The following is a 13,489-nucleotide window of genomic DNA, read 5'->3' as shown; positions in this document are numbered from 1 at the left end:
GGACTCAGAGCAGCATTACTTTGAGGGTTTACTGGTGTATTTACTGTATATAGATCTTTCTGATAAAGCTTACTTCGTTTTAACCTTTCCTTCTCCTTTAAAGTCAGGCCACATGAGTGCTCACTCTGGATTTTGTTGCCGTCAGTGATGATCTTGTCAATTTTCATGTGTATCGCTCATTGCAAATAACACACTTGATCTCCTTCTCACTTGTCTTCCTCTCTAGAATACAAAAAGGCACGACAGGAGATCAAAAAGAAGTCATCGGACACACTGAAACTGCAGAAGAAAGCCAAGAAAGGTAAAGATTCAAGCACAAGCACTCTTTCACGAGAGACAGACGAGAGAGATAGGTGGATAGATAGATTGATCGATAGATAATAGATAGATAGATAGATAGATAGATACATTGATTAATAGATTGATCAATGGATAGATGATACATAGATAGACAGACAGACAGACAGACTGACTGACTGACTGACAGATAGATGATAGATAGATATAGATAGATGATGATAATAGATAGATATAGATAGATGATGATGATATAGACAGACAGACAGACAGACAGACAGACAGACAGACAGACAGATAGATAGATAATAGAGAGATAGATGAGAGAGCGAGATAGATAGATGATGATAATAGATAGATGATAGATGATGATATATATAGGTATACAGTATACACACACCCAAAGGAAGATGCCAGGTGATAATAGTTCAGCTACAATAAGATGCATTAAAGGCTCATTCTCTGCCCCCAACCTATAATCTGCACCTCCTTTCCAAAATTTTTAGCTGCGGCGTCGGTGGAAACCTCTTTCTGGCAGATATCATGAATAACAACTGCAACGTGTATTTTTGTCTTCTCTCTAAACACCGGCTGCAGTATGTGGGGGGATGAAGATTAAACACAAAGCTGCTGGATGTTTACTTTGAGGGAACTAAAGGTTCTCATTGGGGTTTGGACTCAGAAGAAAGCCTTGCGTGGCCTGGTCCTGCGCCAGGGACATCTGTATAATTCACAGGGTACACGGGACCCTGTGACTCTCTGTTCCTCATCTTCTGCATAGCAACATAGCATAACATAGCATAGCAACAGCGGTCCGGAGATGCGGAGAGTTGCAGTTTAGCCGCAGCTGGAGAGTGACTTGTAGAATACCTGTTTCTTTGTGTATCATTATTGCATCGGCTGGAAACTGTATTGTAAGTAACGCCCAACTGCCAGTCCCTCAGGCTCCAGCTGTTATTAGACTACAACTCCCAACATCCCATGGCTGTTATTTTCATTGTAGACATCCCAGATGTAATATTTTTTGCTTTTATCTAAGGCCCATTGAGCAAAGCAAATGCCCTTTTGCCCTGCCTTAAAATCATTGTGCACCAATCAGATCCCCCCTGTGTATGAGCCATAAGTAACGCTACAGGAGGCAATTTATTTCCCCCCTTGTTGACACATCCCCCAGCCCTGGGGCAGATAGCAGCATATAGGCAAATGTGGAGCACACTGAGAGTTAGAGGGTTAAACTCCCAAGTCTGTACGTCACCCACTCGGTGGAAGGCTGGTGACTCTCCGTGAAAGCCAATTAGACTCGTTATTTTCTCTGGCGGCTTTTTAAGGATTCTTAGCATTGCCATGACAACCCGTTTGAACAGCTCGGCCCCTGCAATACCAATGTCCCCTGGCACAGTGTGAGTGGGCTGCTTCGTGATCTCACATCTGGAAAGGGGGCTCCTTGCTACAATTACCCCCTGAATACGCCTGGTCAGTGGTATGCTGGGGGCTGTACATGGGTTAACCATTTAGCTTGTGTTTGAATCTAACATTTAATGAGTTGCCTGGTATAAAGTGTAGTGGCTACTGTACCCCCCCATATTGTTGCCTGCAGGGCCGCCATCAGAAATTTTCGGGGCCCCCTGAGCCCCACCCCAGATCCCGCCCACTCCACACAACAGTTAAAAGACCACACAGACATCAGCGCTAAAAAAAGGTAACCCCCCACACACACAAGTTATAGAAAGCTATTGATGGTCAGGGCCCCCTTATAAGTTAAAAAAAAAACTGTGGTGCCTGGGCCCCCCTTAAAACTTTTTAAAGAATTGGTGGTCAGGGCCACGCTACAAGTTTAAAAACAAAAATTGGTGACCAGGGCCCCCCTATAAGTTAAAAAAAAATTGGGGCCCAAAGAATATTTTTTAAAAAAAAAACATTGGTGGCAGGGGCCTATAGAATATTAAAATAATACATTGGTGGCCAGGGGATTTAAAAAAATAAAAAAAACACAAATTGCTGTTCAGTAGAATTGAACTCGTGGCTTCAGGACTTCAAATTCGCCTCCTTTCGTGAACTCGGGTCTTTTCGCTGCTTCAGGACTTCAATTTCGGCTGTTTTCGTGGCTTCATGTCTTTTCGCCGCTTTGGGCTTTTCGGCACTTCCACATTTCGACTGTTCAGGACTTCGGAGATGGCCGCAGGCTTCGGTGCTGTCAAGGGGGCCTGGCTCTTTCGAAAGTGCAGCACTGCTGGGCCCCCCTTCAGGCCCGGGCCCCTTGTACCTTGTCCCCCCCTGATGGCGGCCCTGTTACGTGTAAGGATATTAGATGCCATCAGTGAGTTTCATGACCATGTTAAGGCACTGGGCCCTATACCAAAAAGAGATGCATCATTATTGTTTATATAAAATGCAAATTTCTGTGTCATGTGACACAAGTGACATCACTAAGGTATAACGGATGACATCACTCAGCACTTAGGATATGTGCTGTTATTATAAGTGTTTGTTGCTTGATTTGTAGGGAGAGGAGATATACAGCCGCAGCTGGACAGTGCCCTGCAAGATGTCAATGACAAGTACCTTCTCCTGGAAGAGACAGAGAAGCAGGCAGTGAGGAAGGCGCTGATCGAGGAGCGCAGCCGATTCTGCTCCTTTATATCCATGCTGAGGCCCGTCATTGTAAGTAATGTGCACCGGGTTCCTTTTTGCACTTATTGGTTGGGGGGGGGGGTGTCTTGACTTAAAGAAAGCTATTACTTTGCTCACCCAGTCAGAGTTGTCTGCTCATCTGACACGTTCCATTAGTTACTGCTAGGTTGTCCTCTTTAGCTATATAATACTGCTGTATATGGGTATTTGCAGGAGGAGGAAATCTCCATGCTAGGTGAGATAACCCATCTACAGACCATATCAGAGGACCTGAAAATGCTCACCATGGATCCTCACAAACTGCCTTCTGCAAGTGAACAGGTGGGTGACCCAATGGCCTCATGGACCAGAACATTTGTATTTAATTAGCAGTTTCCATCTTCTTATACACCAGCGTTGGACCTCAACATATGATTGATTAATGATGTGATATTTTTGTGGCTGATAGGTGATCCATGATTTGAAAGGCTCCGACTACACTTGGTCTTACCAAACTCCACCATCTTCCCCAAGTACGACCATGTCTCGGAAATCCAGTGTCTGCAGGTAGGTGGCAGATATGAGCCTCCAGAAGAGGCCTAGCCAAAGCCATTCCTCAGCTTGTGACCTAATTTTGTTCTAGGCCACTAATTAATAAGTAGGTTCTGATGGATCAGTGCAGGTTGAAACTGCTAACCTATTGCTATATACTGTATGTGGTTTTAATATAACTGTTAGGCTTACTAAAATAGCTGTAGCTTGAGCCATTAAGATGGCTGTGAGTGCCAGTATTGGGTGGGGCTATCGATAGATGTAGGTGGGGCTATTGATAGGCGTAGGTTAGGCTATTGATAGGAGTAGGTGAGGCTATTGGTAGGCATGGGGGCTATTGATAGGCGTAGCTGGGGATATTGATAGGCGTAAGTAAGGCCTAGGTGAGTCTATTTGTAAGTGTAGGTGGGGCTATTGGTAGGCATAGGTGGGGAGGCGTACAATAGGTGTGGGTGAGGCTATTGATAGGCGTGGGTGAGGCATAGGTGGGGCTATTGGTAGGAATAGGTGTTGGTAGGACCAAAGAAAAAACTGTAGGCGGGATTATGTGGGATTTACATGATAGAGGAGAAGAGTAAGGCTACGGGTAGTGTATAGATCTAGCAATGACTTCAAACAGAGCAATTTATTTACTTTAAGACTTTATTTCCCATTAATTGTTCTTTAAACACAGAAAAAAGAAGCCAATGGTTTCCATTTATGAGTGGGAGCTACCTGCCTCAGTAGCACCATCTAGTGGTCAGATACGATACTGCTCAGTTAAAGTGGAGGTAGAAAACCTCAGCTGAGGAAGGGGCTCTGAGCTCTATATCTCTAATATCTATTTGCTCAGTCAGTTATTTCAACCCTGCTGGTCCTGGAGTTACCAGCACCTTGTTGCTATTTAGTGCTGATTCCTCCTCCCGCAGTTGAAAAGTGTGAGAAAGGGATTAACCATATTCCATTCTTGTCCGTCTGAAACAGGCTGTTTGTTGCAAATAACCCCCATTTGTACCGGAATGCCTTGCGTATAATTAGCCCCGCCTACCCACCTTAAACTGTTTTGCTGAATAAAACAGTTCATTTTGCATGCTTTGGCCTGAACTTTGAATGATTTTGGATTTTTCCCCACTAGGTATTTACCCCTCCCCTCACATTTTGTGACTTGTGCCTTCCCTTGTGCTCTGGTCCATCCAGCTTATTCTCCAATGGAATGATAACAAAACTGAGTTTCCATGGAAACCACAAAAGCATGTCCAATCCAGCAACATTTGTGTTTGTCTTCTACATAAAGGTCTGATAGTATATACAGAGCCACGCTAAACTATTCACCCCCCTCTACTTTAAAGGGCATCTCCACCTAAAAATGTTTTTTGAATAATGAAAGATGGTTTTAAAGTCATATGTAAATTTAATTGCTATAAAGAACAGCATCTTTCTAAATACATTCGAAACAACTGTGCTGTTTTTATCTTGGCTGATTGGCTACAGGCAGCTGAGAATTAAATTAGTGAGAAAAGGAAAGTCTCTGGATGTTGCTCTGCTTAGAACTGACCATAGAAATGTTAGATGACTCTTCTCTGCTCACTAACTGCATTTTCTGATTATTGCAACATCACGGCTTTCCTTTTCAGTGGCCTGAAATGAGCAACAGGTGGCGCTGTTGTTGCAAATTCATTATATTAGCAGTGTAAATACTAGAAATAGAATAACATATGGCCAAACCTGATAACCTGACTAACTGCTGACTGCCCTGATACACCCCACTACCAGCTTAACAAAAACACCCAGTTATTCACCTGCTAAAACCACTAGACCATATTATGTGCCCTGACTGTGGTATGGGTGAGGGGTAGTTCAGGTAAAATGACATTCCCTATGCCAGACAATTCCTTCTGGGACATGTCCCACCTACAAGGGAAATCCTCATATAATTAACTGATATAGTGTTAAATTGCTCCATAAAGAAGCCAGTGTTCTGCAGTATAATAGGGCCGAAGCTGGCACATAATATGTTACTTACACTCCTAAAACCCAGGAGCGCCCCCAGATGAGCTAGGCTGGAATGGATACGTTTACTGTATGTGACTGTATGTTACTGTATATTACTGTATGTGACTGCATGTGACTATATTACTGTATGTGACTGTATGTATGTATGTGACTGTATATTACTGTATGTGACTGTATATTACTGTATGTGACTATTTGTGACTGTGTGACTGTAAATTACTGTGTGTGACTGTATGTTACTGTGTGACTGTAAATTACTGTATATTACTGTATGTGACTATTTGTGACTGTGTGACTGTAAATTACTGTGTGTGACTGTATGTTACTGTGTGACTGTAAATTACTGTATATTACTGTATGTGACTGTATGTGACTGTATGTTACTGTATGTGACTGTATGTTACTGTATGACTGTAAATTACTGTATGTGATAGTATATTACTGTATGTGACTGACTGACTGTATATTTCTGTATGTGACTGTATATTACTGTATGTGACTGTATATTACTGTATGTGACTGTATTACTGTATGTTGTTCTTTTGACCTATGCCTGATCTTGCCTGTTTGCTGGATATTTGTAGAGTTTTAATTTGGTGCCTGGTTTTCCCTCCCCTTTCTCCTTTTTTTTTAATCCCTCACTTCTCCCCGACTTGTGTTACTCCCCCCCCCCCATTTGGCTTCTCCTTGCCCCCCTTCCTTTGTCTCACACAGCAGTCTGAACAGTGTAAACAGTAGTGACTCCCGATCCAGTGGTTCTCATTCCCACTCACCCACTTCACACTATCGCTATCGCAGCTCCAATCTGCCCCAGCAGCCCCCCATGCGGCTGTCCAGTGTCTCGTCCCATGATTCCGGATTCATTTCTCAGGACGCCTTTCAGTCAAAGTCTCCGTCCCCCATGCCTCCCGAAGCTGTCAATCAGGTAACGGCTGTGCCTATTCATTTCACTTATAATGGTCACAGTGGAGGGACCCCCTGACTATGGGACAGGTTCAACTGAAGCATCTGGGGGTGGTGGTTCCTGAGCTCCCATCATCTCTGGGAACAGATAAAACACAAATGTAAATAAAGTAAATCTAACCATATACAGTAGGAATTGCTTGTTTGGTGAGGGCATCAAATGATTGGATCTTTGCCACTCAGCCAGTGGGTTGAATCGGGCAAATCCATTTCGTACCTAGTGGGAGAGGACCAACATTGATGCTGGCCCTGTTTAGTCACCTTAAAGGAAAGGCTGTATTTACTTGGGGGTGCCAAAAGTTATGCACCCCCAAGTGATTGTATTTACTTACCTGAAACCCCTGGGCAGAAAACGGCACCGGTCCTGGGTTATTCCAGTGAGCACCACGGAGTGATCCACTTCCGTCTTCTTCTTTCTTCGCATGGGTGTGCATGCGTATTAGAGCAAAAACGCTATTAGTCGCTATTTAGTTCTACTGCGCATGTGTCTGCCCCGGGACATTTGAAAAGTGAAAAAGCCGCAAGCCGATTGCTCCCTGGTGCTCGCTGGTATAACCCGGGTTGGTGCAGTTTTTGTCTGATAGCGGCACCGGCCCGAGGTTTCAGTTTAGTAGATACAAACACTTGGGGGTGCTTAACTTTTGGCACCCCAAGTAAATAGGACTTTCCTTCTCCTTTAAATGTTTGGCTTAAAACTCAAAAGTTACCAGGGCTCATTTACTAATCCCATGGGTGCAAAATTGTGTCCCATAGCACCCATACATACAGCACTTACTGTACCATTAGCTGCACTCTGCACCTTGCCAAGATTTAAAAGAAGGGTTTGCCTATAATTTAACTTTTAGCATGTTACAGAATGGCTAATTTAAAAAAAACATTTTTTATCATTTCTGAATTATTTGCTGTTTTCTGACTGATCCCAGCTTTCAAATGGGGGTCACTGACCCCATCTAAAACACAATGCTGTGTAAGGCTATAAACGTATTGTTATTGCTTCAGTTTATTACTCATCTTTCTATTCAGGCCTCTCCTATTCATATTCCAGTCTCTTATTCATATCAATGCATGGTTGCTAGGGGAATTTGGACTCTAGCAACCAGATTGCTGAAACTGCAAACTGGAGAGCTGCTGAATAAAAAGTGAAATAACACAAAAAACACAAATAATAAAAAATGAAAACCAATTGCAAATTGTCTCAGAATATTACTCTCTATATCGTACTAAAAGATAATTTAAAGGTGAACAACCCCTTAAAAAATATGTGCATTACTCTCAGAGGGCTCATTTATCAACACTGGGCAGTTACCTATAGCAACCAATCAGTGATTAGCTTTTTGAAGCCAGCTGCAAGTAGAACAATGAATGCAGCATTGCAGGAATTTTCCCCGTCCCACCTCTAATTTCCATGTGCAAATTAGGATTCGGTTCGGTATTCGGCCGAATCTTTCACAATGGATTCGGGGGTTCGGCCGAATCCAAAATAGTGTATCTGTTGTATCCCTAGTTATTTGTTAGTGGGGGTTACGTTTGTCATTTGTCGCAGAATGAATATATGTGCCCCTTCCTCTTCTCTCCCATTTTCAGAATTCGTCCAGCTCTGGTTCCTCAGAAGCCTCCGAAACCTGCCAGTCCGTGAGCGAGTGCAGCTCCCCCACTTCTGTGAGTTCCGGTTCTACCATGGGAGCGTGGGCTTCTACTGACAAGGTGAGCCACGGGCACTGACAGCAAAGGCCGTCCCAGTATAATCACTGCCCTGTTGAGAGGAAGGATTTACCTTTCATTTATCCTCCCGTAATTCATATCAAGCTACTGCCATGTGTATGTATGGGAACTGCTTAACTGTTTATTCTCCGTGCCTTATCAATGCCACGCAACAGCGCCTCCAGTGTTCATACATACGTGATACCATATCCCCAGTACTGGTGCTGTCAGGAGTCATTTCAGGAAAGGAAAGGGCTGATTTTGGACCCTTCTTTACTGGTAGAGAAAATGCCCCGTGGGCAGAATAAGTGAAAGATTCCATATTTGTGGAGGCAAATTACAGTCCTAGTGGCCTCCCACAGCCCCTCGCTGCCACTTTATATGCCAGTTGTATTTCTGCCATCCACTCGTGTTCCCTGATTTTTACTTTTGATCAGTTTTACTTTTTTTTTTCTCACAATGTATTTTCCCTTTTATTTACCATAATATTTATTTGTTTTTTTTTCGTTTCTTTTTCCTTTGTGTTGTTTGTCTCCAGTTATCTAATGGGTATAACCAGTATAGTCTGCCCAGTGATATGGCGCCTGTCAGTGCAGGTCCTTCCTCTCATTTCCCGCTTCCCGTCTCCCGCCCCTGGACCCGCTCTAGCTCCACCCTCCCAGAATGTCATCACTATTACACCATTGGGCCAGGCATGTGTCTTTCATCTAAGGTCCCCAGCTGGAAGGTTTGTGTTTATTGTGTGTACAGCACTGTTCTGTCTTCCAACGCCTCCTCTGCCTTTTGCTTAACACTAACTGTGGGTGTAGGTGGCTGAAATACAGTCGCCCTCTAACAGCCTGGAATTGGTTGCCATCTTACTGACACATATTAACACCTTTGACTACCTCCTTGAATTAGAACCTTCATTTTTTCAATTGTCTACTTCTGTACCTTGAATCTTCTACTGATGTTGCACCAGTCACTTTATTTCCAGATCCCAATCAACTCGTTACCAAACAAACACAACATGTTCTGCCTGTTTTTGGCTTTATAACTAAAAATAATGAATAAGGGATAAAACTGAACATTGAGCCTCATTCCCTCACTGTAAGGGTCCATTCCACATGCAGACATGATTCTCCAACCAAAATCCTGGGTTTTCTTGTGGGTCTGACACTGTGGTTACCAAGGGCCACTTTGTAAATGCCTGCACTTATTCTTACAAGATATTGTGATTTTTGTAGTTTAATAATGGTTTGTCCTTCTCCTATTGACTTATACCAGGGCAGCTATGGCTTCTAGTATTGGTTCCTCCACTCTTGGTCTGGCCAATCTTCAGGGCTGGTTTGTGTCTACTGACATTGATCGGTCTTTGCTATGCCTTAAAGGGATACTGTCATGGGAATAAAAAATTCCAAATGCATCAGTTAATAGCGCTGCTCCAGCAGAATTCTGCACTGAAATCCGTTTTTTAAAAGCTCTAACAGATTTTTTATATATTTAATTTTGAAATATGACATGGGGCTAGACATATTGTCAGTTTCCCAGCTGCCCCCAGTCATGTGACTTGTGCTCTGATAAACTTGGAGTTGATGTCACCCCTTTCCCTCCCCCCCCCCCCAGCAGCCTAACAACAGAACAATAGGAAGGTAACCAGATAGCAGCTCCCTAACACAAGATAACAGCTGCCTGGTAGATCTAAGAACAACCCTCAATAGTAAAATCCAGGTCCCACTGAGACACATTCAGTTACATTGAGTAGGAGAAACAACAGCCTGCCAGAAAGCAGTTCCATCCTAAAGTGCTGGCTCTTTCTGAAAACACATGACCAGACAAAATGACCTGAGATGCACCTACACACCAATATTACAACTAAATACACTTGTTGGTTCAGGAATTAAATTTTATATTGTAGAGTGAATTATTTGCAGTGTAAAGAGTGTAATTTATATAAAATAAAAACAACATCATAAAAATCTTGACAGAATCCCTTTAAGCAGTTTTGCCTTTCCCTTTAAGCAGTTTTTACCTGAATCTTTAGACTCTATAAAATCTTTCCCTTTAAAGTGCACCCTCAGACTGCTTGTGCCTTGGATTGCAGTTGACATAGGCTCATGTGTTTGTTTGGTAAATTATATATATGTTGCCAAGTTGGGTTCTTGGAGCTGTTGCCTGTAGTTGATGATTAGCCATGGTTGGTATAAAGGATTCTAATCCTGGTCGTCAACAACTACAACCAGACTGGTGAGACATCAGAGAAGACTTCACACTTCCTTGACAAGAATACAGTATATATATATATAACCCTTTTGTTCAGGACTGGGCTAAACCAGGTCCATATGACCAGCCAATGGCGAACACCCTTCAGCGACGCAAACGTGAGGCTGACCCATCAGGAGGAGCTTTAATTACTACTCCAGGACACCTCGATGAGCCTTCAGTTCCCAGGAACATCCCAGTACCTGCAGCATTCAGGGTAAAGAGCACTTCCATGGATAGGCTCTACTCTAACACTTTCTCTGCCACCATTTAGGAAGGTTTAACCCCACTTGTAGGATAGCACCATGATTAACCACACGGTCTATACACCAGAAGCACTTTGTGGTATTGTTATTAGTTGGGATACGGTTAATAAAAAGGGTCCTTTCTTAACAGAGGAATAAGGCTGGAGAGTATGGAAGCGGCTGTAGATCCAAGTTCTACACCAGTTTAATACGTTTTTCATAATGTGGTGGGAATGTTATAACAGGTTCATGGTCTGATCCAGGTCCTGTAACCAATAACAATCAAACAGATGAAACCTTGCAATAAGATAGTGATTGGTTTCTTCTTTGGGTTACTAGACCTGAATTAGTCCCTGCACCGTTTATTACATCCCCCGTGTAAAGCTTTGACAAGATATTGTGGGTAACAATATATTCTGTTTCTGTTTGATTCTCACAGCAAGGAGAAGAAGCGGAGGCAACTAATGAAGAGCTAGCCCTTGCGCTGAGCAGAGGTTTGCAACTGGACACCCAGAGGAGTAGCAGGGATTCTCTGCAGTGTTCTAGTGGATATAGCACCCAGACTACTACACCCTGCTACTCAGAGGACACTATCCCCTCCCAAGGTATGTCAGCTCATGATGTGCTCTTCCTTTTTTGCTACTGGTTACAACTCTACTGGAATACATTGGGGGGTTGTGGGAGCATGCTGAGGCCAGTTCAAGTATTAAAGGATAAATAAACCTTAAAAACAAGTGAAATGTGTAAAATTGATGAGGGGGCTATTCTAAGCACTTTTGCAATGTACATTCATTTTTTTTTTTTTTTTTATTCCAAGATATTAAAGGATACATGTACTTTTAACATCAATGAATTTTGTTACAAGAGCGCCACCTGCTGGTCATTTTCTGACCACCAAGTAGTCAAGGAAGTTGTCAGGAGAAAGAAATAGACTGCTCTGATGTTTTTCTGGTTAGGAAAAAAATTAAATAGTTGCAAATGAAGTGCTACAGAGACAGATACAATGTTGCATTTGCATCTCCCCTGTTTGCACTTCCAGTTAAAATTAATTAGGTAATAAGGCTGTGTTTGGTACTGTTTTAGATTGGATAAGTCCAGACCATTTGTTAACCATTTTAGTTTAAAACGGATAGTGAGCACCCTAATGTTCCCTTACTGAGAAGGGTGATAGCCTTGTTTGGGAACGCAGGAAAGGGATGATTTAATGATTGACACCCTTATTACCTAATTAATTTTTGAAGTAATAACAATAATGAAATGTGGTTATAACTACTAAACTACACTGCCGTTCCATAAGTGTGTCTAGCACCTGAACTGGTTAACTGGATGTGCAGACAGGGGAAATGCAAATGCAACATTGTATCTCTCTCTGTTGCACTTCATTTGCAACTATTCTTTGATACATTTACCTTAACCTGCAGGTGATTTAGACATTGATTTGTCCTAAGCTCTTATAGCTGCGATTAGGAAAAAAATTAGAAACCTTTCTCAAATCTTTCCTAACCAGAAAAACATCAGACCAGCCTCTTACTTTCTCCTGACAACTTCCTTGACTACTTGGTGGTCAGACTGGTCAGAAAATGACCAGCAGGTGGCGCTGTTGTAACAAAATTCATTGATGTTAATAGTACATGTAGCCTTTAATATCTTGGAATTAAAAAAAAATAAATAATGAATGTACATTGCAAAAGTGCTTAGAATTGCACTCTCATCAATTTTACATTCACTTGTTTTTAAGGTTTACTTATCCTTTAAGTGCAAGGATCTGCCCAAAAGGGGATTTTTAGACAACTTATAGGATCTTTTCTAAATGTTCATTCTTTTTCCTTCATCTTTATTTCTTTCATCAGTTTCAGATTATGATTACTTTTCTGTGAGTGGCGACCAGGAGGGGGAGCAGCAAGATTTTGACAAGTCCTCCACCATCCCAAGAAACAGCGACATCAGCCAGTCCTACAGGAGGATGTTCCAAGCAAAGAGGCCAGCCTCAACAGCAGGTCTGCCAGCCACCTTCGGCCCGGTTATAGTCACTCCTGGCGTGGCTACCATCAGAAGGACCCCATCCACAAAACCATCTGTTAGGCGTGGAACCATGGGAGGAGGTCCTATTCCAATAAAAACACCGGTTATTCCAGTTAAAACACCTACAGTGCCCGATCTCCCAGGTGGGCTTCCTAGAAGCCCAAGTGAAGATTACGGAGAGCAAAGTCCTGATTCTCCGTGTGCTACAGAAAGTGCGACATTGACCAGTGACATGCCTTCTTCTCTGTGGAGTGGCCAAGCCACAGTCAATCCTCCTGTTCCAGGAACACAAGGTCCTGTTCTGGAAGAACAAAGGCAAACAAGGCCAGAAAACGAGGAGGAGGAAGGAGATCAGGTCAACTCGCCTACAGCTGATCCTATGGCCCAAGCAGACCCAGAACCTGGGGAGGCAATCCAAGGAGAGAACATGCTGTACGCAATTCGCCGTGGAGTCAAACTGAAGAGAACCACCACAAATGATCGTTCAGCTCCTCGGCTGGCCTAGATATGGGACGATACCAAGAAGAGGGAGCATTGGTCAAGAAATAAGAAACTTCACCCTGACACTTATTTGTCTTTTATCCATTCCAGTGTGTGATTGAAATACTGGGGCCGGCCAAAACCCAACGGAGTAAACTGTAGTAAAGTAAACTGTAGCATTACCACAAACAGGACTGCGTAGAGAAGCAGCGTTAATATATGTCCTTGTATCTGTTCTGTAAATAGTGATCTTCTTTCTGCACATTCTTAATCCCTCCGAGCTAGTTTCTTCCTTACAGAATTTCTTTTTTTTTTTTTACAACGTTTCCATAAGGTGCCAAATTCCCATTTGAATTTTATATGTAAGTCTTTGTAAATTTGAAAAA

General features: G+C 42.7%; 1 protein-coding gene across 5 annotated transcripts in view; it reads left to right on the top strand.

The window, feature by feature from the left end:
* mtss1.1.L (metastasis suppressor 1, gene 1 L homeolog) overlaps positions 1-13,489 on the top strand; it is a 119,428-nt gene extending 105,939 nt beyond the window's left edge. Inside the window, exons 6-15 of one of the 5 annotated variants that reach the window (XM_041566635.1) lie at positions 227-301; positions 2,801-2,958; positions 3,142-3,249; positions 3,377-3,474; positions 6,250-6,376; positions 7,999-8,118; positions 8,654-8,842; positions 10,415-10,573; positions 11,041-11,206; positions 12,452-13,489. In XM_041566635.1, coding sequence (XP_041422569.1) covers positions 227-301; positions 2,801-2,958; positions 3,142-3,249; positions 3,377-3,474; positions 6,250-6,376; positions 7,999-8,118; positions 8,654-8,842; positions 10,415-10,573; positions 11,041-11,206; positions 12,452-13,128 — 1,877 coding nt within the window. In that variant the 3' untranslated portion in view covers positions 13,129-13,489. Of the gene's footprint in view, positions 1-226; positions 302-2,800; positions 2,959-3,141; positions 3,250-3,376; positions 3,475-6,165; positions 6,377-7,998; positions 8,119-8,653; positions 8,843-10,414; positions 10,574-11,040; positions 11,207-12,451 lie in introns of all 5 variants that reach the window. The other 4 variants (XM_018268257.2, XM_041566637.1, XM_041566636.1 and 1 more) reach the window with 4 other exon arrangements.

This window comes from Xenopus laevis, chromosome 6L (genome assembly GCF_017654675.1).
Source record: "Xenopus laevis strain J_2021 chromosome 6L, Xenopus_laevis_v10.1, whole genome shotgun sequence".
In the NCBI taxonomy this organism is placed as follows: domain Eukaryota; kingdom Metazoa; phylum Chordata; class Amphibia; order Anura; family Pipidae; genus Xenopus; species Xenopus laevis.
This window is presented reverse-complemented; position numbering and strand designations above follow the sequence as displayed.